The sequence below is a fragment of the Notolepis coatsorum genome (assembly GCF_963971535.1).
Source record: "Notolepis coatsorum genome assembly, chromosome: 20".
In the NCBI taxonomy this organism is placed as follows: Eukaryota; Metazoa; Chordata; class Actinopteri; order Aulopiformes; family Paralepididae; genus Notolepis; species Notolepis coatsorum.
The window spans coordinates 69,823,142-69,849,271 of record NC_140184.1 but is presented as its reverse complement, the minus strand read 5'-3'; the positions used below and the strand labels follow the sequence as shown (position 1 = coordinate 69,849,271).

The 26,130-nt window shown below is 44.4% G+C and overlaps 1 protein-coding gene across 1 annotated transcript in view; it reads right to left on the bottom strand.

The window, feature by feature from the left end:
- Positions 1-1,480: 1,480 nt before the first annotated feature.
- Positions 1,481-26,130, bottom strand: part of marveld3 (MARVEL domain containing 3) — a 58,961-nt gene continuing 34,311 nt past the window's right edge. Inside the window, exon 4 of the mRNA XM_084337462.1 lies at positions 1,481-3,511. Within this exon, the coding sequence (XP_084193588.1) occupies positions 2,901-3,511 (611 nt within the window). The 3' untranslated portion in view covers positions 1,481-2,900. The remainder of the gene's footprint in view (positions 3,512-26,130) is intronic.

Here is a 26,130-nt window from a genome sequence, read left to right as displayed (position 1 = left end):
TGTGCCCCACAAGCAAGTTAAGACGTCAGTGTGGCAGTTTAATGTAGAAGAGCAGGTAAGGGAGGGTTCTGGCAGCTCAGCACGCTGTGATGTGTTGTACAGTATATACAGTAACTACTGATTATATTGGTATTTCGTGTACCAAACCCTTAACCTTAAATGATTTCACTGCAGTTGCAAACCGGATGGTGTAAACAGCGAGTGACACTGAGGAAGGCTCATAGCTGAAACACACAACACTGAGGAAGGCTCATAGCTGAAACACACAATGCTGAAGAAGGCTCATAGCTGAAACACAACGCTGAGGAAGGCTCATAGCTGAAACACACAACGCTGAGGAAGGCTCATAGCTGAAACACACAATGCTGAAGAAGGCTCATAGCTGAAACACAACGCTGAGGAAGGCTCATAGCTGAAACACATAACGCTGAGGAAGGCTCATAGCTGAAACACGTACATCGTTTCGGCGTGTTACTCAATAAAAGGACCGTTCCGTGAGTGCTGGTTATTTCTGTAACTAAGAGCCCGCCTGGACCATAGACCTGGTAAACTATTGAAGTTTGAGCCATGCGGATATAAATTAAACAATAAGTAATTCGCTTTTGGTTTAAAAATTTTATTTAAAAGTTTGTATAACGTTAGCTATTTTTGACAAATGTGAATAATTTTTATTGTTCTTTTTTTGTTTTTGTTTTGGAGGCTTAATTTGACCAGAATAAAGGACAGGCATGTATTTAAGCATTATGCTTCAGCCTGTACCTTTTCAGTCACTGCCTAAATCAAAGACCGTTGACTTGACAGTCTGGAATGTATTGTGTGTGATGACTGAATAAAACACTGTATTGTGTGTGATGACTGAATAAAACTACTACTACTACTCTCACCCTCTTTCATTTAGAGCGAAAAACAGCCCCCATTTAATGTACAGTGCACCCGGAAAGTATTCATACCCCTTCACTTTTTCCACATTTTGTTGTTACAGCCGTATTCCAAAATGGATTAAATATTTTTTTCCCCTCAAAAAAATTCTACACACAATACCCAATAATGATGACAAAGTGAAAAAGGTTTTTTAGACTTTTTAGCACATTTATAAAAAAAATTAAAGAATAAACGGATAAGTACATAAGTATTCACACCCTTTACTCAATACTTTGTTGAAGCACCTTTGGCATCAATTACAGCCTCAAGTCTTCTTGAGTATGATGCTACAAGCTTGGCACACCTATGGGCAGTTTCTCCCATTCTTCTTTGCAGATTGTCTAAAGCTAATATAATGACTTCCTTTCTGGGGGGTTTCAAAATAAAAGAGCGACGTCTATAGCAGCGGAATACGTTTATTTTGTACATTATCTAACGTTAACACGAACCTAAACTAACTTTAGGTTAGTTGTAACGTTAGTTTAGGTTCGTGTTAACGTTAGATAATGTACAAAATAAACGTATTCCGCTGCTATAGACGTCGCTCTTTTATTTTGAAACCCCCCAGAAAGGAAGTCATTATATTAGCTTTAGTGTTGGCTCCGGTTAGCTCCGAGCGTGCAGTAGTTAGTAGTATATTATCAATACCAGCCATTGGATTACTGTTTTCTAAATTGGGGAGGCTTTTAATCGTCAAGGTAAGAGGATTTTAAGTCATGGTATCCATAAACTTCAATCGGTTCGGATCCTTTGAATGAATGAGAATGTAAACAAACACAGCTTCCACGTAGAAATCACTGACTGCGCTCAGAGAGGAGTCGTTCGGCAAAAAATTGTTCTGAGTATATCTGCTTAGAAAACGTAATTGTCAAATTCAATAATTTTTTATTTCTCCACGTGGTAAATACACAAGTCACAACATGTTTACAGAAACGTTTTGGAGTTGTATTTGGAGTGTATTTGGTGACTGTAGGTCACTGTAGGGAACGTCAGGCTCTAAAACCCCCCCACTTCCAGTGATGAAGCTAAGCTACGCTAACGGAGCGACTGTTCCCTAAGCTAAATGCACGCACAGAGACAAAAAAGGTATGTATCTTCTTGTCTAACTCCAGGGAAGATGTTAAATAAGCTAATTTCCCGAAATGTTGGAGTTTTCCTTTAAAGCTGCTCTATGGAAGATTGGCACCATGTGGCCATGAGAGGTAAATGCACCTTGTTCAAACATGGCAAATAAGACTAAAAAATATAAAGAAATACATTTCTTCAAGAAAGTTCACTTTGGGCACCGTTTTACATTTCGTGGCACTGACCAGAGGAGCTCAGATGGGCAAGTTCACTGTTTCATGCATCACTGTTGGGAGCGTTTACATTGACATTTTAAAGCAGACACTTTTATCCAAAGTGACTTACAGATTGTGAACAACAAGTCAGCAGGAGCAGTACACCTCTGACAGTCAGTGGCATTGTTCATCAAACAGTGTTGAACTTGAGTGTATAGTAGTATAGACATAGCATAGTAGGTGGTAGTATAGGCATAGTAGCATAGTACATAATAAGTAAAAGACAGTAAGTGTAATAAGTGTCTCCATGAGTTAGCTTTAGCCAAATACGTATAAAGAATATTTGTTCATGAAAAGGTTACAGTGCAGGTTTAATATAGCCTAGAAAAATAAAAAAGGATTTTAAGTAATAAAACTGTAAACTCTTGTTAAGATAGAAAAGTGACAAACATTTAAGATAAAAAAAAGGTGACACACTTTTAAGATAAAAAGAAAAGTGACATTGTAGCGTATTAAAAAAGTGGAGGAGGAAGTAAACAGTAATGACCTGACAGAGATCCATGTTGGATTGAAATGTTGTCTCGTCTTCTCACAGTAAATGGTTTTAGTATTGTCTAGTGTGGATCTTATTTTCCACCCAGCACCTACATAGGATGTGCGAGCGTTCAATCCATTCATTGGACTGGAGAGAAAGACCACCTAAAGACGACTGTCCTCTGTCGCTCTCCGCTGTTTCAGCTCACGTACCGACCTGAAGGCTCTGATGGCCAACACTCCACCAAAGGCGAATACAATGGCTCCGAGAACCCCGAAGAGGCCCCCAGCGATGTCAGCCCCGTGGACTTGGCACTGGAAGCCCTGGTGACCTTTACTCTTGTAGAGCTCCTCTCTCTCTTTGCAGATGGCATGGTCGTAGGTCTCCTGCAGCTTGATGAAATAGAACGCCAGCGCGGGGATGTAGCCCAAGCTGATCAGGAAGTTCAAAATGGCCTCGCTCAGCAGTGCAGGGGGGCAGCGGTAAGGGACTCTAAACACCCCCAAGGCGAGCATCAGCAAGGCGTAACACATCAGAACCCCGCCACAGGCCATCGTGAAGATGTACGGAGGCAGTTTGAGTTGATGAAACAGCCGGTCCAGCTCCTTCACCCGTTTCGCGTCGGCCCCGTAGAAGGCGTTGGCTCCGCCGTAGTAATAATGGTAGAGTCCCCCCAGGCTGGCCAGGTCACGGTAACCCCCGGTGTTGCTGTACGGCACGCCGGCACAGATGACTATCAGCAGATTCATAAACACCTCCATCAGCTGGCAGAGACCTGCAGTGGAACATAGCATCAGAGGTTTAGCGTGTTTATATATAGTGAAGGAAATACGAGAAAAATAAAACAGTGTCAACAATATTAACATACGGGCGGCTAGGTGGCGCAGTGGGCAAGGAGCTCGCCACCAACGCAGGAGATGCTGGGTTCGAGCCCAGCTCTCGGCGTTGCTACCAGCTTGGCTGGTCGTTCATACTAATACAATTGGCAGTATTAGGGGGCGGAAGCTGGTGGGTGGGGATCGGACGTTGTGGACAGCGACTCCTACAGGTCGGTTGGTGCGCCTGCGCAGTAGAATCAGGAAGCAACGGGGGCAGCGTGAGATCGTGCTGTGCAGGTGAAAAGATGCAACGGCTGCCTCCTCGAGTACCGGAGGGGACACGTGATGCAAGGCTTCGTCCACATTGCAGCCGGCTTGTGGGAGGCGTGGCCTAACAACGTTCGAGACAGGGGAGGGTAGAATTGGACAATACGAAATTGGGGAAGGGAGAAATATAGAAAATGGGGAGAAAAAGTAGATACAAAAAAAATATATATTAACATACGGTTATCCTATAACCATAGTTATACGAGTATAGCGAGCGCTCTGCTCGTAGTGGAACCTTATCCCTTTCAATCTAATTCTGAATAAAATTTCTCCACATGTACACACCCATCCGCCTGGCCACACCCGCTCCTCTACATAAGTGGGGACGTGGCCATACTAACAGCTCCTTCCCAAGTCTTTCACCACCGAAGGCGAAGACCACGGGGTCCTCAGTGAGTCCGAGCAGAGCGCTCGCTATACTCATAACTATGGTTATAGGATAACCGTATGTTATATTATCGTATAGCTTACGCTCTGCTCGTAGTGGAACACAGGAGCTGAGCAGAGCGGAAGCTCGACAAATGTACCCGCTGAGGCCCCCCACAACCATCAGAACCGGGGAGAACCCGAGCCCCCGGACCCCCCTAGAGGGGGACGGGAGGGAATCGGATCAGACTGTGCGAAGAGGGTTTAGCAACTCAAGCGCACAGGGTGAGCAGATCGTGGGACTTACCTTCACACAGAAGAACCCGCGACTACATAGGGGCGCATCCCACATGCCACCAGGGAACGAACGGGAAGGGGAAAAAAAACTTTACAATCCCTAACAACACAGGGTCAAGGTCAAGAACCCAACCCTGTGGCAAGGCCGTAGCAGCGGAGCGCGAAGGAGGACCCAGCCCCAGGAACAGCCTGAGGGTCAGGACCCCCCAGAAAGGGGGCCTGGTGAGGCCAACGATGCCGCAGCATCGAGACCCCACCAGACGGTCACTAGTGACACCACCCCCCACATCGCCAGCGTATCGGACAGGGCCCATCCAAGAGCAGGCCCTTCCCCCCTACAGCACGCCGCCCTGAAGCACTCCAAAGAGGCTACACCCCCACAACAGTGGGACCAGGCAGCGCACCGGGGAGACAACCCCCAAAGAGGTTGATCCCTCCAGGGCAGCAACAGGTCAAAAGCATAACTCAACTTGTGCCCGGAGCACTGTGGACTAGACAGGCGCCTAAGGGGTCTGCTGAGAACAGCACCCCGGCAGAAGGGGCGTTCGGTATGCTGTGCACCATGTCGCAGCCTCCACAAAAAAACCGACCCCCTAGAGAGGCCGAGGCAGAGAAGGCTGACATGATTGGCAGACGTCATGAAAGGTGCGGGGGCACACTCGCAGGCAGACGGGGTCAAGCCCGGCCTAACCCGAGAGTCGAGTCCGCTATCAACATACCGGGGAACCAACCACCTCCCTATGTTTAGTTTAACAGGAGGCGGTTGTTCCCATAACCCCCCCAAGAAAAAACTCCGAAACACAACTGCGGGTATACACCGGCTATACAGCAGTACAAGTGTTTCAGTTCTCAAGAAGGGGTTAACCCAGGCCAACAGGTCGACGAGAACGAGTCCAGACCTGGGCCCGGGACGTACACAGGGATGCCTGAGGGGTACAAAAGAACCACCTCGACAGCCCCCTCCCAGCCCCGCCAAGCAGGGGAAGAGGGGCGAAAAAGAATGGAGAAGGACCAGGCTCCTTAGCACAGCGCAAGGTACAACACAATATGGACCAAGCAACAGTGAAGGATAACATGCAGTGACATAACCACAAAACACCTCCATAACATCAAACCCTGCAACGCCCGGGCCAACCCGCCTTTTTCCCCCCGAAAAAGCACAAGTCCTTCAGGGTACCAGAATAGCAGATCTGCGCCCCGGCGGACAACGGGTTAACTGACCTGGTCCGGCGCGACCAGAACCAGTCCGTGTCCTAATCATGCCACCATCCCCAGTCCTAAGAGGGGGGTAGGTATGCGTGTCGATCTAAAACATCACAGAGGGCGCCACCAAGATGGTCAGAACATGAATGCACTGCGCCCGGTGGCCCACCCCAAAGGCGTGAGACCCCTCCGCCAATGCTTTGATCTATTCCGTCATCTCCCCCCAGAGATGAACGAGAATTCGTCGAGACTAACCTAGTACACTGGCACTCGGAAGAGATAAAACTCCATCCTAGTTGCTCCATAAAAAAATGCCGTTTCCATGATGAGCAACCAAGGCGCGCCAGCCCATGCGTAGTTCCACACAGAAGCACCCAGGGCCAGCACTATGTACACGTCAGGGCTCCAGACTAACTTTTTTCACCACCGTCCCAGAACCGTCCCGAAATACAATTTTAACCGTCCCAAAGTGAATGTAACCGTCCCAAGAATCAAATGTTGTTTCTTTACTTTGGTTGTCGTCGTCTATAGTTGTTATTGCCATAAGAAACACCATTCAGAGAAGGGGAGAATAAATTGATTTAGTCAAAAGGCTCCCAGGTGGAAAGATTTCACAAGAATAATTATGATTAAAAATAAATATATATATATAAAAAAAAAAGTGTTTAACAAGGTGCTAGTATAGGGATATTTGGTCACGTGCTGTTATAGTCAACCAATTGGAGCCATGTTGATTATTCCTTCCATAGAAAATATATTTAAATGTATTTGTATTTTATTTCGTTTTAGTTTTTTTTTATTTATTACAAATGTGTGTGTTTATGGTTGAAAATGTTAGAGATAAATAAAGATCAAATCAAATCTAACTGAATAAGTTATCCCTCTTCTAACAAGAAAGAAAAACATAGTTTAGCTTTAAACTATATAATGTCATTGCGTCCAGAGATTCCACCTTTGATAACTAAAGTAATGACACTTGACTAGTAATGAAACATGTCCCTTAGATCGCGCTGTCCTCCTGGTCGATATTGATAACTGCTGCTAAATTCCAGCGGGCCCTCCTCACTGAATATGGATTCATTGTGTAGCTGAAGTGAAGTTTGCCTATAGCCTGTAGTCTATTTCTCCGCGTTCGTTTCGATAAATGTAACATTAAGCCAATTAACTCGCAATGGTAGTAACATTACGTGTTAGTATAGAATCGAATAGAAATCCTTTAATAATCCCGAGGGAAATTCGGCACTACAGAGCAGACTATGTATCGCTCACATTGAACAAGAATAAACATTTAGGTCAATAGGACTAAAATAGGAATAACAATATAATATAAAAAATAAGAATAAAATAGTGTGAACTATGGATTAATCAGTGGCAGTCTGATACGTTAGTCAGTAACGTTAGCTAGCAATAAGCAGCTATAACTAGAACGCGTCGATAACTGTATACAGTTCCAATAGACTAACATTACACTTCTGTGATTTAAATGTGTCCTTACCTTAGACTCAGGGGTAGTATTGCTGGATGCAGTTCCCTGTTGGTCATTTTGGGTCTGTGTTTATCCTCTTCAAATAGCGCAGCATGTTTGCGGTGATCTCTTCACTGAGAGGATGCCACAGTATAGTGAGTTTTTTTTTTATTATAACATTCTGATCTTTTCGCGGTTCTTGTACAGTGGTCTCGTGCCGTGCGACTGTCAATTACCAGCTGTCATTCACTGTGTCAACCAGGGTTAAATACCAGTGGAGAAAGCCTAGGTAAGAGAGATTTCCCTCACCTGTTAACACGTTTTTCTTTTTTGATGCAAGATTAATTTGGGGTGTGACGCTGCTGCAACGCGACTGGCTGATGAGGTGGGTAGGAGCTTGATGCTGGATTAGCTTATCGCTGCATTGGGAGGCGGAGATAGTCATTGGATTTGGCAAATCACGCTACGTTTAGACTTCAGTGAACTCTGTCAATTTAGTCAGCACGAGACATTCACCATTTGACAGCAATATATGCGCGCACTGACAGTCGGCCAATTGACATTTCCTGTGGAAAAAAAAATCCTCTCCGTCCCGTTTGCGTCCCAGCAAAGATTTCCGTTCGTCCCAAATCAATATTTGATCGTCCCCGGGACGACGGGACATCGTTAGTCTCGAGCCCTGGTACACGTCGAGACCCAAAACACATCAATGGTAATTCTAACAAGAACCCAGATAACGTTCCCTCCAAGCCGCCTGGGAGAGCGGCAGGAAGCTGGCCAAGAGACACAGATATGGGTCCCATATGACGCATCTGAGGGAAAAACACCCCTGTTAAAAACCTGCTCTGTATAAAAGAGAGGAGACAGGGAACCCCCAGAGAGACCTCCCATGTGAGTAATAATTGAAAAGATATATGTAACATTGAGCTACGTGACCAAAAGCTCAATACATGTGTAACAGAGCGCAGAGCAGAAAACAAAGTTCTCACGCACCACATAACCCAATCTTGACAATAACAGTGGTCCACAACATGGAGCCTGAAAAGAACTCACAGAAGTCTCACGACCAATAGAAACGCGCCCAGTGACGTACTCTATGGCGGGGGGAATTCCGTGACCCACCTGCCCAAATATGGCGTGGGACCAGGGAACTCGCCCCCCCCCCCCCCTACCCTGTGACGCGCTGACCCAACAGCGTGACAGGAAGACCGAAGGACAGGAGGTCCAACCCCCTGGCCAATCAGAAAAAAGGGGGGGAGGGGTTTATCAGTTCACCCCCTCATGACCCCACACCCCGGATACGATGAAAACAAACAAGCAGCGATGATACCAGTTTACCTAGCATGCTACATGAAAAGCGTATATCCACTAGGATAATAAGCTCAACCAACTGCATGCCAGCCACAGATGATAAACTTGTTTGCGAACAGGTTTTACATACAAGGCTTTAGGCTCATGTGCGAACACGTCACCCGTGTTTATGTACTTCACCAAGTAAAGAAAAACAGACGTTTAAAGAGAGGGTCAAGACCTTGGTACAAGCTACATGAATACTTCTGTAGGCAACACTCTAACCAGGTTGTGGACTCGATGCCATGTTTCCCAAACGTAACAGAATACACACAACCCCCTCAGATAAAAAAAGGTAAAGTTCACTCTTACTATTGCAAGAAGAACACAGTCTTCTTCATGATGAGGGAAGACAAGTCTTTCAACCAAGTGCTAGCCACAGGCCTTGCTAAGCACATATATATAGCGACCAGAACAATTTACAAGAAACTGTCCTACTCTCTTTTGTTTTTTTTAAACTCAATTTTTATTTGCATTTATATTCACAAACATACAAATAGTAACAACTTTGATTGTCAATCTTCCACTGTTTAGCTTTTCAGGTACAGATTACTCAGACATAGTGTACATGGCCCTTATACAGGCCTAAACCATAAAGGGAAAATAGAAGAAAAAAAATACAAAAATACCGTTCTTGCAGAAAGAAGAATATATACAATTATTGACTAAGTCATTCTTTGAATAGTAATCGCACATTCGTTGGCCTGTACAAAATCCAATGATGGTATGTATATCTTCCTTGAACAGGGATATATAGAAAAGTTTTAAACTCAGTTTTACCTTGCATTTTGTTTTACATACATATATATCGCACCATCATATCTCACTCTGAACTAGAACTATCCGTGCATGCTTTTATTTCCTCTAGGCTTGACTACTGCAACTCACTTTTCACCTGTCTCACCAAATCATCCACAGATAAACTACAAATGGTCCAAAATGCTGCAGCCAGGCTACTCACAAGGTCAAAAAAATCATGTCACATCACTCCCATTTTGGTATCCCTGCACTGGCTCCCGGTACACTATAGAATTCACTTCAAAGTCCTCACTTTCACTTTCAGAGCACTTCACGGTCAGGCCCCTATCTACATCACGGAACTCATCCATCCCTACACAAACACCCGCTCACTCAGATCTGCCGATCAGCACCTCCTAGTGATCCCCAGGACCAGGCTGAAAACAAGGGGTGATCGAGCCTTCGAGGTGACAGCACCAAGGCTCTGGAACGCTCTCCCCCTGGACCTGCAAACTGCCCCCTCTGAGAACTCTTTTAAAAAACAACTAAAAACACATTTGTTCAGGCAGGCTTTTGATCACACATAGGCGCCTTTTTCTTGTCCTCACTGTTCTATAGTGTTGTTTTAATTAGTGACTCATGATTTTATCCAAATTCTTTTATTCTACTTTTCTATCTGGTTTCACTGTTTTTAACTGCTGTTTGTCTGTTGTCATTTATTTCTGATTTTGTTTTTATTGTGTTTTTATATTAAGCTGTAGTGTAAAGCACCCTGTGCATTCGTGCTGTGAAGGGTGCTATATAAATAAAGGTCATTCATTCATTCATCATTGGTTATTAATCTCACATCAGTTGGTTTCCCAGATACTTGGTACTAATACTTAGTGTATGTCGTCCTTAAACCATCATATCAAATTATAATACTTGCTCTAAATTTTTCTTTTTATTCCGACTCAGGTAGATATGCACGTCATGGGTCCAGGGACCCTCCTTGAACCTCCTTCCTCCCTTATCCTTCTATTTCCTTTAAACCTCATTTTTCTTTGCCTTTTTCTCTTTCTTTTTTTATTCCCCCCCCCCCCCCCCCCCCCTAAGCTAAATTTTTATTTACATAGACTCCCAAACATACAAACAACCTCCTCCTTGAATTATAATCTCACATCCATTGGTCTTCCATGTATATAATACAAAGACGGAATGTACAACCCTGTTAAACAGACATAAATAATAAAGTAAAAAAACATAAAACAATTGTCACACCCAAAAAAATAATTAAATAGAAAATACTAACTAAAGCAAAAATGTGCGACATGGGCTCAGAGACCCTCCTTGAACCTCTTTCCTCCTTTACCCTTCGCCTTCTTGTGTTGCATTTGTTTCTTCCTCTGTGATTGTCAAAGATAAACAAAGATATGTTTATCCTCTATGTATACGTTATCTGCAAATGAATGACAGATGAACAAGTATAATCATTGTGATTACTATATGTATTTGTGTTACTAAATCATTATGTCTCTGTAACTAATATGTCTCTTGGTAAATGCTGACCTAAGTGCATGAACCGTGTTAGAAACCTCGAGTTCCTCTTCTTGGTGACAGACATGTATTTCGCTAACGGAGGGTCAGGAAGGTCACTGAAAGTTGGGCCTCCCAGACAGACGGCTCTAATGAACTGTTGAAATGTAACACATGTTCCTTTGTCTCTGTGTAAGCTCATCTTAATAAAAGCACTGCAAACAGGAAGCAGTCTTTAGTGTGCTCTGACCAGAGACACTCCCTGTACTGCAGAACTTGTAAAATCGAACCTCTCTGTCTTGTTGTTTGAATACTGGTTATAGTGCAGATTGAAGCACAGTACAAGGTTAAATATAGTTTTAACATTTTGGTCCTTCGAAAGCCGGATCGCAAGATATCAACCACCCAGGCGAAAGGTACAACGCCGAAGTCTGTCGACAGCTGGGGCCCTAGACGGCTCCATAAAAGTCCGGGGACGTTGAATTCGTGGCCCGGCCGGTGCATAGCCATTGCCCCTCTCTACTGGGTGAGAGATTGACGTGATCCGACCAGAACACCAGTAAACAACCAGCAACAAAACACGACGGGTAAGCACAAAATCTATAGCAAAATACTCATTGAAGATTATACTGTTTAAGGTTACATAAAAATATTTCTGGGAAATAGTAACGCTTAAAGTAAAAGGTAAATGCTTATGAATATTGTTGTGTATAGGATGTTGAAATAAATATTCTTCTAGAAACACAGGTAGCCTTTACCAGGAAAAATGGCACTTAAAATCACAAGAAATATTTCTGGGAAATAGTGATGTTTGAGTAGAGTGTGTGAATATTTGTTGTGTACACGTATGGATCAGAGAAATATATGGTATAATTCTAAGAGATACTAGAAGTTGGCGAAGGTAATTAATCTCATGAATTAAAAGATTGGAATAACTGTGTGAATCTTAAACACCCAGAGGCGAGACCGCGGGGGTATCCGAGTGGAGCCCTGTAGAAGATTGTCTCTAACAGTTTCCAATCGACCTCTGGAGTCATTCATGAGATTTCTACTGGGATTGCTAAACTGACAAAGGTATCTCTGAAAATATACATGAGTAGATAATTACCATGGGGAAATCACAAAGTAAAGCCCTCACGGAAGATGAGAAATGCATGTTTGAAAAGGATCCGGAAAACATGCGTCACGTAGCTAAATGGAAGAAAAAACATGGGTTTACAGGCTACTGTACTACAGATAGTTGCAAGAAAGTATTGGATGAGCTGAATATGAAAATCATAACCACCACCTCTACAAAGGGACAGATCAAGTTTACAGAGCAGAAGATTATTGCACAGAGGTGGTTAGACGAGGCAAAGAAAAGGACAGACACAGAGAAGATGAGAAAACCAAGCGCAGCGCTGCTCGGCCTGGCACAAAAAGCGGAGGAGGAGGAGGTCACCGTCCACACATCCTTGTTGACAGGCGAAGTGCACAGACTGGTAACAGCTGAAGTGCACAGACGAGCAGTAGTAGCAGCAGTAGAAGAGGCCAGAATAGCCAAGACAGTTGAGGCTGAGAGAGTAGAAAAGGAGAATAAAAAACAAGAGGCAGCAGCTAAAGTAAACACAAACAGAATTGCTACCAGACAGACGACAGCACTAAAAGTACACTCAGATAGATTGTACCCCACACTGCTGATAGAAGATACAATTAGTGCACGCCCTCCCCCGTACAACACTGAGGTGATACATAACCTGCCAATGCTCCAAGTTCCAAATCCCCATTTTGGAATCGAGGGCGATGGTGAAAGATTCATAGAGGTGCACCGGCCCTGGGGACACTCCGACATTCTAGAGCATGTCAAGGGGTTACCAAAGCCCGGAGCAGGACCTGATGAACTCATCATCCAGTTGGAGGGGCTGAGAAGGTCTTACAAACTGGAGGGCCTAGAAATGCTCAGAGTTTTGATGGCGGTGTTCGGAAGTAAATGGTACAAAATACAAGACCAATATACAGGCGAAGTGAATGGGGTGGCATTAAGGGACGTACCACTGACAACCGCACTGAACCCAGTGTATGACCGTATACGAACCGAGTACAGAATGAGAGCAGACTATGGTAGAATCCACGGCACACAACAGAAACATGACGAGTTAGCAGGTGACTTCCTAGACAGGATACAAGTTGTGTTCAGACAATATAGTGGCATTCCACATGAGAATGAAGTCAACGGTACTTACCAACAACAGCTGAAAATGGCCTTCATTGAGGGTCTATTAGCCCACCTTAGGGAGTGGCTTAAGAAAAATTGGGTAAATTGGAAAACTGGCTCACTGACGGAAGCACTAAATTATGCTCGACACGCCACCGAGGTAGAGGCAAAGAAAAAGCAAAAAATAGCCAAGGTATTTTACCAGGACGATGAGGGAGGTATGGAAATCTACTACCAGGGCCCTAGTAACTATGGTGGGAGAGGAAGGGGTCAAGGCCAGAATAGAAGGGGTCAAGGCAGGGGTCAAGGTAGGGGTAGAGGCAGAGGCCAATACCCAGGACGTGACATTAAAAATGACAAATGTTACACGTGTGGGGGCAAAGGTCATTTCGCCCGCGACTGCCCCACCCAAGGAAATGGAGACTATAACGAGAACAATAAAGAATGACTAGGCCGAGACCACAAACCAAACTGCCCTCCTAAAAAAGGAAGAGACTCTGAGTCTGACTCTGATTCGGAATCTGACCCACTTAATCATGACCCCTACCAAAACACTGACTATATAGATGTAGGCCTGATATTAGCGTCATATGACCTAAAAAGCAAAGACCGCAAACCATATATTAATTTATTGGTAAACGGAGAAAAAGTGCAGTTCCTGTGTGACACAGGAGCCTGCACGTCATTAGTCAGGAAGAACCCGCCAAAGGCAGTAAAAACAGGAAGAAGGATATTAGTCAAGTCGGCTAATGGCCTGGTCACTCCACAGCAGCTCACAGCACCAGTGACCATACTGGACCCTATCTCTCAACGATCAGTTTCCATCCCACTAATAGTGGATCCGTGCTGTCCAGTAAATCTCCTGGGAAGAGACGCACTGACATTGCTCGGACTAGCCCTTATACCAGGCCAAACGGGTATAGCGGTAGTAAGATGGGATCACACAGGAGATGATCACGAGGAGGGATCAGAAATGTTCCTCGTACAGGGAAGGGGGAACCCCAGGTACTGGTGGTCACTAGATCTAGTCACTAGAGAACCTATGTCTATCACTAAACAGCTAATAGCTGTAGCACAGGAGGCTCTTAAAGGCCCAGCCGATATTCAAAAGCCAGGGGAATTACACGCAACAATCAGATTCAAAAGGACAACAGGTCCTGACCCAGATTTTGATAAAAAGATTAATAAATTGGGACCCCAAAAGATAACGTGTGCATATGTCTACTCTGACGGAGTGAGTAGTGTTGCTGATGTCTCATGGCCAAAAATGGTCAACGATCTGGCTACACACCCTCCACACATCTCGCTCACAAAAGAGCCCGGTACAAAATGGTACCAATTAGGAGACTTTGTGGCCAGGGCGAGAAATCAAGTAAAGTGGTATCCAGAACAGACAGGAGGGTGGGAGTCTTCCTGTGATAAAACCCTCAGGAGAAAACCTCTAAGCTGGACGACAGTAACCACCCCCACCGTCCACATGACAGGACAGCCAGCCTTTTGATTATTAAGTTTGGAGGACCACCCAGAACTGAGAGCGCTTCCTCCCTCCTTATGGTCAAAGGGGCCCTCAGATGTAGGATTGATGACCACAGCGTTGCCAGTAACTATTACTCCCAGATCAGATTACAGGCCTGTGACTCGCCAGTACCCATTGAAAAAACAGGCAATGGATGGGATAAGACCAGTCATTGCAGACATGGAAAAAGCAGGAATTATAATTCGCTCACCCAAAGCGCAGTGTAATACACCCATATTCCCTGTGGAAAAAGCAATCACTGGCAAATGGAGGCTAATACAAGACTTGAGAACAGTCAACAGCGCAGTAATTCCAAGAGCACCTAACGTACCGAACCCACACACATTGCTGAACAGTTTAGAACCAGAGAAAAAAGTCTTCTCAGTCATAGATTTGAGTAATGCATTTTTCTCAATTCCTCTACACCGAGACGCTCAGCATTGGTTTGGATTCACGTTTGAAGGAGTAAAATACACCTACACTCGCTTACCACAAGGGTACAGTGAGAGCCCTTCAATATTTGCAGAAAACATACAGAAATGCATGTCAACGTACATTCCAAAAGAGCATAGTCAAATATTGATTTATGTGGACGATATCCTCATAGGATCAAACACAGCTGACCAGTGCAGAGAGACAACACTAGAGGTTCTACAGCATTTAGCAAAAACAGGAAATAAAGTTTCCCTTTCGAAACTTCAATTTGTGCAACCAGAGGTCACGTACTTAGGTCACCAGATCTCACAGCAAGGTAAACGGCTGCACGAAAACAGGAAGCTGGCAATCTCTGAGGCCCCCAAGCCCATTAATAAAAGACATCTAATGAGTTTCCTCGGAATGTGTAATTATTGCAGAATTTGGATTCCAGAATACTCTAGAACAACAGCACCCCTACAGGCGCTAATCTACACTACAGAGATGGCCTTGACAGATAAATTAACATGGACACCAGAGGCTGACGAAGCATTCATAACAATGAAAAAGTTGTTACAATCAAATGCTATTCTGGCATTTCCAGATTACAGTCTGCCGTTTGAACTGTTTGTACACAATAATGATGGGCACATGTGCGCAGTACTCACCCAGCCACATGGGTCCAGGAGACGCCCAGTAGGATATTATTCTAGCCGACTAGATTCAGTGGCTAGAGCATTACCACCCTGTGTACAGGCCACCGTTGCGGCGAGTATGGCTGTCACCACAACTGCTGAGTTAGTGTTGTATAGCCCACTGACAGTATTCGTACCACATGCTGTGGATGCGTTACTACTACAAGCTAAATTAACATTCCTCACAGCAGCCAGACACTTATACTTGACAGCCACGCTATTGTCACAACCTCACATAACATTGAAACGATGCACCATGTTGAATCCAGCAACACTTTTGCCAACAGCAGAGAATGGTACACCCCACTGCTGCATTCATGAGACAGACCAAGCTACCAAACCGAGACAAGACATGCATGACACACCTCAACAAGGCTACATAGACATTTTTGTTGACGGCTCATCATCAAAAGATCAGTATGGCAAAACACATACAGGATTCGCAGTAACAACAGTAGATACACTGCTCATAGGAGAAAAATTATCATCACACCTATCTGCCCAAGCAGCTGAATTGTCAGCCATAATTGCAGCCTGCAAATGGGCAGAGGGAGAAAAGATTAACCTATATACTGACAGCCAGTATGCTTTCTCTGCAGTCCATCACTTTGCACAATTGTGGGCACGCAGAGGAATGATTACCTCAACAGGAAAAGCTGTGACTCATGGGGAACTACTAAAACAACTCTTAGATGTGGTCTCGTTACCAAATTCGCTTGCATTGTGCAAATGTGCCGCACACAAGACAGACACATCATTGGTTACCACCGGAAACAACTTTGCAGACAAGATGGCGAAATTAGCAGCTGTGGGAAAAAACCCAAAGACACATGACACTTTCGTAAGTGACACGTCTGTAAACACGCCCATCGATTGTGAAATCCTACTAGACATGCAAAACGCTGCACCCATACTGGAGCAACAGGCATGGACGCGCGCAGGCGCTGTGAGAAACCCCAGGGGACTTCTCACTATACAGGACAAGCTGGTTCTGCCTAAAGCTATGTATAAGGTGGCAGCTATATTGAGTCATGGGGTTACCCATGTCTCAAGCTGTGGGATGGTATCACAAGTGATGAAAGTGTTCTATGCTCCTAATTACCAAAACTATACAAAAAAATTTTGTAGAGCATGCTTGATCTGTTGTAAAAATAACTCGCAGGGTGGCTGCCGACCAAAAAGAGGAAGTTTCCCTAAACCCACACACCCATTTCAAGTGATACATATGGACTTCATAGAACTATCTCAAAACAATAAACTAAGATACTGTTTGGTAATAATTGATGCATTTTCTAAATGGGTAGAAATATTTCCAACAAAAGATTTAACAGCACTTACAGTAGCAAACATACTGTGTAAAGATATTTTTCCGACGCACGGAATAAGTGCCATAATAAGATCAGACAACGGAACGCACTTCGTGAATGAGGTCATCACGCTCTGCTCACGAACGCTTGGTATTGAATTAAAAAACCACTGTGCTTATCACCCTCAAAGTGCTGGACTGGTAGAACGCACAAATGGCACTCTGAAACAAAGGCTGAGAAAATGTGTAGAGGAAACAGGAAGGCCATGGCCAGATTGCTTACATTTAGTAAAAATGTATATGCGAGTGACACCCACAGCAGAAGGGTTAACGCCATTTGAAATTCTGTATGGCCGCCATTTTCCAATGCCTATTATTGCGGCAGATCTCACTAAAAGTGCAGAGGAGACAACTCTTGCAGAATGGATGGCTGTTATGCTTAAGAATAAAACAATTAAGGAAGCAAATGATCTGCCTGAGCCCTTATCTCTCCCACAGGTCAGCATTCTCAAACCAGGAGACCAGGTGCTGGTAAAGGTGTTCCGAAGGGCGAACTGGGCTACGCCACGCTGGGACGGCCCATTCCAGGTGCTGCTAACCACACCGACTGCAGTGAAGGTGGAAGGAAGACCCTCGTGGATCCATCAATCACACTGTAAAAAGCTTGAAATCCTGCCCAATCTCGACGTGTAATTGGAAGTCCAGCACTACAAAGGGGGTTAGTTCATTAGGAATTAATCGTCTCAAACCCTGGTGAAGAAAACAACAAATATTACACATTAGAAAATGGGGACGAACATGAAAATAACTGTGGTTATACTGATAGTTACATGTGCAATAGTACTCACTGGCATCGTGTTATTCTGCCTACCGTATCTACCACTGGTTCCTAACGATGCCAATACTGCCGGGACTCCAAGACTCACTGGTGGTGAGACCCTCCTCTCACTGCACAAGAGATGGACATATCTCAAAGATCCAACCTGGGACTACAACACAGGAACGCACAAAGCACCTAGAATGACGAATAAATGGTATTTCTATGTGAACACTTTGGCAAAAAGCTATGATAAAAATGAGTGTTATGTGTGCTCGCGCATTCCCTATTCTAGTTCCCAGGTGACCCTCTACGGAAAAATGATGGACAAGTCACGAGCCATGTGTTATGCAAGTATGGGTGGGATAGGGTATCAGCATAAAGGCCTGATCATTAATGACACTCACCCATACAGCCCAGGTATTACCAAGGGCACATGCGCCCGTAATTTTTGGATCAATTGGAAGAAAACCTCTGAAAAACTGAGACCCCAGCGTGTAGTCCTCGATACAAAAGGTGCAAATCACCCAATATGCTATTATCAGGCAATTGGGGAAATACCCATGGGGAATACCACCAATTGTGATCAAATTGTGGTTCACGGAGACGGTGCTCCAGTGGACCTCTCAGGGGTATCAAACGGAACCTATTGGGTGCAGGGAGGATGGTGGTTGTGTGGAGACAACGCTTACCCCTTACTGCCAAAGTATTGGACAGGCACCTGCACGCCTATATCTGTGACTGATCATACGTTCTTCCTGGAGCCAGGAGAACGGCCTGTCACTAAAAATAGACACAAGAGAGGTGCAGAGCAGCCTTTGAAACCTCATGACGCTGTATGGGGTTCTGATGTACCGGCCGAGTTTAAACACTGGTCAGATGGTAACAAAGCAGTACTGACCCTCTTCCCACACATAGGAGTGTTGAAAAACATACTACGGCTTGAAACCATGGACTACAGGCTTGGGCTGTACATTAACTCTTCCCTTAAAGTAGACACACTCCAGAACCACGAGATAGACGCTATTCGTACAGTGGTTATGGAGAACAGGATGGCTCTTGACTTGATCACTGCTTCCTCAGGGGGCACATGTGTACTGATAGGAACTACCTGTTGTACGTATATAACCGATGATGTTCATTCGAAGAACATGACTGATGCTATGGACAGGCTAAGGGAATTACAAAAAGTAATGGCTAAAGATCATGTTACTGGACAGGGCTGGTTCAATTGGTTGATGGAAGGGGGGTGGCAGGTACTATTGCTGAAAGTGTTTATGTTCCTGATAGCCATAATGTTGATCATGTGTGTGTTCACAGCATGTATTTTCCCTCTGATAAGAAGCATGATGCGAAAGATGTTCTCGGGGATGGTCGGGAATTACATAGCCCTGCAACAATTAGATGAAGACACGCCCCCAGACTATGATGAAGAATGTGCTAAGGATGATAATGAACTGTAAAAACAAATGACGTTCCTACAGAAAAGCGTGAGCAGATGTAGGTAACTGAAGGACAAAAGTACAGTGTTGTAATTAATTTTTGATAAAAGGGGGGAAATGTCAAAGATAAACAAAGATATGTTTATCCTCTATGTATACGTTATCTGCAAATGAATGACAGATGAACAAGTATAATCATTGTGATTACTATATGTATTTGTGTTACTAAATCATTATGTCTCTGTAACTAATATGTCTCTTGGTAAATGCTGACCTAAGTGCATGAACCGTGTTAGAAACCTCGAGTTCCTCTTCTTGGTGACAGACATGTATTTCGCTAACGGAGGGTCAGGAAGGTCACTGAAAGTTGGGCCTCCCAGACAGACGGCTCTAATGAACTGTTGAAATGTAACACATGTTCCTTTGTCTCTGTGTAAGCTCATCTTAATAAAAGCACTGCAAACAGGAAGCAGTCTTTAGTGTGCTCTGACCAGAGACACTCCCTGTACTGCAGAACTTGTAAAATCGAACCTCTCTGTCTTGTTGTTTGAATACTGGTTATAGTGCAGATTGAAGCACAGTACAAGGTTAAATATAGTTTTAACAATGTCGTTCTCATTCCCCTTATAATCCTCCCACTTTCCCCATCTTTCCTCAAATTTCTCCTCCTGTAGCCTCAGCATGTGTGTTATCCTCTCCATATCCTGTATCTCCTCTACTATTCCTACCCATTGTGTTATTGTTGGTGGATCTTCCTTGTACCACAGTCTCGTTATTGCTTTTCTGGCCGATATCAGCATTATCTTTATTAAATATTTGTCCCCCCCTTGTATACCCTCGTGCGTCAGGTCCCCTAAGTAAAGCACCAGTCCCGTTTGGGGTAACCCGTATCCTATTATTCTGGTTATTGCCTCCCCTATCTCCTCCCAATACCCCTTCAGCTTCTGACATCCCCAGAATACATGTGTGTGATTTGCCCCCTCCTTCCCACACATCCTCCAGCATGCCCTTTGTGTTGGTGCATACTTTCCCTTCAACTCCGGGGTTATAAAGAACCTGATTATGTTTTTCCATCCAAATTCCTTCCATACCCTTGATCCTGTTGTTGAGTGCTGCACCTCGCATATGTTATCCCATTCCTTCTCTGTTATTCCCATCTCTAGTTCTCTCTCCCATTTCTCCTTTATATAGTCGGTCGTGTGTCCCTTGCTGGCCATTATAGCCCGGTACAGTGCTGATATTACCCTTCCTTTCCCTCCTTCGTACGCCCTTACTATCATCCTGATTATTGCATTCTGTTCTTCGTCCTTGTCCCCTCTTATTTCTTTGTTATAGTAATCTCTAATCTGTAGATATCTGAAGTGGTCCCCGTTTTCTAGTCCAAAATTCTCCTTTAATTTTTGTAGGGTCTGCATTTCCCCTTTCTCTATCAATTTGCATATCGCTGTTGCCCCGCCCCTTTCCCACCTTCTGAATCCATGGTCCACCCTCCCTGGTTCGAACCTCTTGTCATGTGCTACCCATCTCAGAACCCCTGACTGCTTCCCCAATTTGTGTGCTTTCACTAATCTGTTCCATATAATCAAGGTGCACTTGGTGATTGGATCTAACAGTTCCTCTTTTTCCCTGAATAGTTCCCTATCCCCTACCAGAACCTGAACTTTGTATCCCCCCCCTTCTTTTTCAATGTCTTTCCATCTTGCCTCATAGTTGTCGTTGCACCAGCATGTCACCGCTCTCAGCTGTGCTGCATAATAATAGTCTTGTAGGCTGGGTACTGCCATTCCTCCCTTTTCCTTTGGTAGTTGCAGTGTTTTATATCTGACCCGTGGTCTTCTCCCTGCCCATATGAACCTTGATATCAGTCTGTCCCACTCCTTGAATTGGTTCTGTGGTATCTGTATCGGTAGTGACTGAAACAGGTATAGTAACCTTGATAGTATGTTCATCTTAATAACCTCTATCCTTGAGTTGAAGTCCAAGGGCATTACTGTCCATCTCTCTAAGTCTCTCTTGATGTTCTGATTGATCTGTGTATAATTCGCCTCAAACAGCTTCCCCACCCCTCTCGTAATGTTCACCCCTAGGTATTTAATCTTGTCCATGTCCCACCTTATTCCGTACTCCTCCCTAATTTCTGTCGTTGGAGTATAGTTCCATGCTAAGGTCTGTCTTTGTCACGTTCAGTTTGTATCCTGAGTAGTGTCCATATTCCTTCAGTAGATCCATCAGTGCCGGGAAGCTCTTATCTGGTTGTCTCATGTACACTATCACGTCGTCCGCAAATAGGCCTAATTTGTGTTCCGTCCCCTTTATCTCTACCCCCTTGATGTCCTTGGTCTGTCTGATCAGTTGTGCCAGTGGTTCTATGAAAACGTCGAAGAGCGTCGGCGAGAGACAACATCCCTGTCTGGTAGCCCTCTCCAATCTGATTCTATCCGTCAGGCTGCCATTCACCTTAATTCTCGCTGTCGGCTCCTGATATAGTGCCTTTTTTTTTTTAACAAAAGTTTTTATTGGTGAAGCAAGTTTGTACAATTACAAAATCTGAATTATTCATTCACCCTTTTTCCCTTTTTTTGTATAATCTACCCCACCCATCCCACCCCCAAACCCACCCACCCCACGGATCAACAGGTAGGGTTACATACATAACATGCAACAAGAGAAAAGGTTAAAATACAGACAATAACAATTGCTACTGACAATAATACACTTAAATTAAATTAAATAATACAAAATACAAATATAACAAACAAATTATAATAATAAACAAAAGGAAAATAGTCTGAGTCCTGATATAGTGCCTTGATCGTCTTCATTGCCCTCTCGTTCAGTCCGAATTTCTCTAGCGCCTTATATAAAAATACCCATCTAACACTGTCGAATGCCTTTTCTGCATCTAGGCTAATCAGTACCGCACTCCCACCTTGCTTTTGTATCTCCTCCACTATGTGTAATGTCCTTCTCACGTTGTCCTGCGTCTGTCTCCCTTTAATGAATCCAGTCTGATCTTCATCTATAATGTCTGGCATAAACGTCTCGAATCTCTTTGATATTATTGATGTATACATTTTATAATCCACGTTGAGTATGGACACAGGTCTGAAACGACTACATAATTCTCTATCCTTCCCTTCTTTTGGTATCGTGGTGATTATGGCTTCCTTCCATGAGGGAGGCATTTTGCCCTCTTCCATCGTGTGCCTGAATGCCGCTCCTAACATGGGTGCTAATTCTACTCTAAATGTCTTGTAAAATTCCGATGGGAATCCGTCGCTCCCCGGAGATTTGTTGTTTTTCGCTCTACTAATTGCCTCTTCCAGTTCCCGTTCTGTAATTATTTTATTTAATTCTTCATTCTGTTCTCTCCCCATCGATGGTAACTCCAGCTTCTCCAGAAAAGCGTCTATTTCCTCTTCTCCCGCTGCCATTGACTGTGTGTATAGTGTCTTATCTCTCTTATCTCTAAATGTCCTCTCTATTTCAGCTGGGTCTCTCAATATTTCGTTAAGTCTTTGTATCCCTTATTGTGTGTATCGTGTTTAACTTCTGTTGGGTCCTGATTCTCCTAGCTAACAGTCTAGTCGCCTTTGGTCCCCCCTCATAGTATGTCTGTTTCATAAACCTCGCTTTCTTTTCTATTTCCGTCAGTAATTCCCTATTTATCCTGGCCCTTACTTCTTTGATTTCTCTAAGCGTTTCCTGTTCTTTTGAGATCTGGTGCTTCCTCTCTAAATCCTTCAGCTTCCCTATCAGATTGTGATATGTCTCCGTTCTGCCTCTCTTCAGTAGTGCTGCTTTCTCCATCAATTTTCCCCTTATCACCACCTTCAGTGTGTCCCATAGAATGTTCGGGTCGACCTCCCCGTTGTCATTTTCCTCTTATATCTCCTCCTTAATTTCACTCACCACCACCTTGTTATTCATTAGTCCCACATTCAGTCTTCAGATCGTGTTCCTCCCTCTTCCCTCCAGATCTACTGTCAGATATGTCGCACTGTGGTCCGATATGTCCGCTACCCCTATTCTGCTCTCCTTTACCCTGTAGCTGTCCCCCGTCGTCATAAGAAAATAATCTATTCTCGCATATGTCACGTGTGGATGTGAGTAGTGCGTGTATTCCCTGTCCAAAGCGTGCATCCACCTCCAAACGTCTGTAATTCCCATATCTGTCATCTGTATATTCATATACCTACTTATTTGTGGTCTCCCTTTCCTAGTACTCGTAGTGTCCAAGTCATGATTTAATACCACATTAAAATCCCCCGCACATATCAATATCCCTTCCAATTCCATTGCCATCATGTCATAAATGGTCTTATAAACATCTCTCACTCTCCGGGGGGGCATATACATTCACTAACGTAACCATCTGACCCTCCATTTTCCCCTTTACCAGAACAAACCTCCCTTCCCTGTCCCTTACTTCTTTGACCAATTCAAATTTTACCGTGTTCTTGATTAATATGGCTACTCCTCTCCTCAGGGTCCGTTTAAAGGAACTATAATATCGCTGCTGTCGGGACAAAACCTCATAACTCCATTTTTTGAATTTTTTTTTTATTATATAAATCAACTCCGTAGATCATCCTCCATATGTGTGTGTGGGTTTTACAAAGTTTAAACAATGGGAAAGCATTAAACCGATCATCTGTCTAAACCTCCTAACTCTATTCACCCTCAAATCTGTGTTAGTTTTTTTCATCTGCTGAAAAGTTGGGTTTTTGGAGTTGAGGTTTTGTCCCGACAGCAGCGATATGCATTCTCATATCCAAATCTTTTCAGTTTCTCGTGTTCCTGTGCTGTAAGATGTGTCTCCTGCAAGAATACCACTTGCATCTCACCCTTTCTACATTTCAACATCACATTTACGTTCAACGACATAATTTTTATACCTTTAACCTTTGTCATCTTTCTTCTTTGCTCGTCTGTCAGTCCCCCCCATGTCACATACAGTTTTACCTTCGGTTGTAGCCTCCGCTCTCTTTACCGAATACCCATCATAATTAACAAAAAAGAAAAGAAAAAAACATAAACTCTACATAAAGTGCTCCCAAGGTGTTCGGGGGTTCCCTGTGTCCCCCCCTGTCCCCTGCTGGTGGGTGAAGAGTAACTGCTCTCTTAGTGAGAGGGCTCCTCCTAGTGGCGTGGGGGCCTAAAGCCTTGGCCCCCATCTTCTCACTATAATTGTCCAGCATTCGTGCTGTTTTTAGTGCTTACGAGCTCCTGGTCAAAGTGCTCTAAATGTCCTTCCTCCTGTCCAAAGATCCCCACCTCCTATGTCTCTCTTAATGTGAGTCACACGGTCCATTGCCCCTCCTTCCACCCAGTCTAACGTGTGGTATCCTCTGTGTGCGCCCATATATATATATATATATATATATATTATTTATCTTCTTAATTACTTCCATCTGTGATACTCGCAATGTGTGTTTATGTATGTGTTTCAGTAGGCATTATGCATTGTCTATAGCCGGGACATGCCTGTTCGACCCCGTAATTTCTCATTGTGTTTGTGTGTCCCTTCTGTGGCATCCCTCCTAGTCCTTTGCTGGAGCGACGGCTCCCTCTACTGGCCACTGTTGGTTTGCCCTCGCTTCATGTGTCTTTGTCTAATTATCTCCTTACTTATTTACCTCTTCAGCGTTTGTAATGTGTGTTCATGTATGTTTCGTCAGTTCCTATACATTGTCTCTATCTGGGCTGCTTATTCTATTCTTTGTGTGTGTACTCATCGTTCGGTTCCCCGTGCCTCCTCTCCTCTCCGACTCAGTCTCTTGCCTCCTCGTCTGTCTCCGCCCTCGGTCTGCCTCGGTTCACTCCGGTCCTCCTTTCTCCGCTCCAGGGCCCCAGTCGCCTACCCTGGTCCACACGCGTGCCTTCTCCAATCTCCGTTGCAGGCTCAGCATCTGCTCCATCTCGTTCCTCCCGTCTCCTTCCTCCGCTGCCTCCATCCCCCTCCGTCTCATCTCCTTCGCCGCCTCCAGCGCCGTCGTGCATGTCACGTCCCCTCCTTCCAGTGAATCCGTAGCAAGGTCATGGGCGATTGGAACTGTATTCCGCTTTCCTTCAGAGTTCTCTTAAGCCCCACGTATGACCGGCGTGTTATTGCCACCGCTGTCGAGTAGTCGTGGTCAAACGACAGCCTCTTCCCCTCGATTTCTATTTTCTTGCTCCACGCGGTTCTGAGTACCAGTTCCTTTACCTCGAATCTCAGAAAGTAAATAATCACCGCTCTCGGGGGTCTGTCCGCTTGTGGTCTCAGAGCAAGCGCCCTGTGAGCCCTCTGTATCTCCATTTTATCCAGTCCTGTCTCTTTCAATTCCTTCTTGATAAGCGTTTCCATATATAGGGCCATCGATTCCCCTTCGACTCCTTCCTTCAATCCCCATAGCCTGATGTTATTTCTCTGTGATCTCCCCTCCATGTCCGACATCTTTGTCTTCATCTTTTCTTGTTGTTGAATTGCTATCGTTAATACCTCGTGTATCTCTGTGTTCCATTCCTCTGCTTCCGCCACTCTTATTTGCAGCGCGGTTACACTCCTACCCTGCTCCGCCATCTTCTCATCAACTGCTTTGAGTCCTGTATTTATTTCACCTCTGAAATCCTCCTGTTCCTTCCTCAATTCCTCCCGTAGCCTCCCAATATCGTTCCTTATCGTGTCCGTGTTCATTTGTATAGTCGCCAATATTCCGGCCTGCATGATCACGGCCCATCCTGGCATTCCCGTGTCGGTCTCAGCCGATCCTCCCCCTTCCTCCACCTGTCTCTTCTCGCCCTCGTTTCGGGGGCTCTGTTCCTTCAAATTCTCCTCTTCTCGTGAGTCCTCCATTTCTCTCTCCTTCGCATTTGTTGTTTCCTCCTTACTTCTCGTGTGCATCTTTATTTTTTATCTCTTTTCGGGTCTTTATTTATCCGTTTTTTC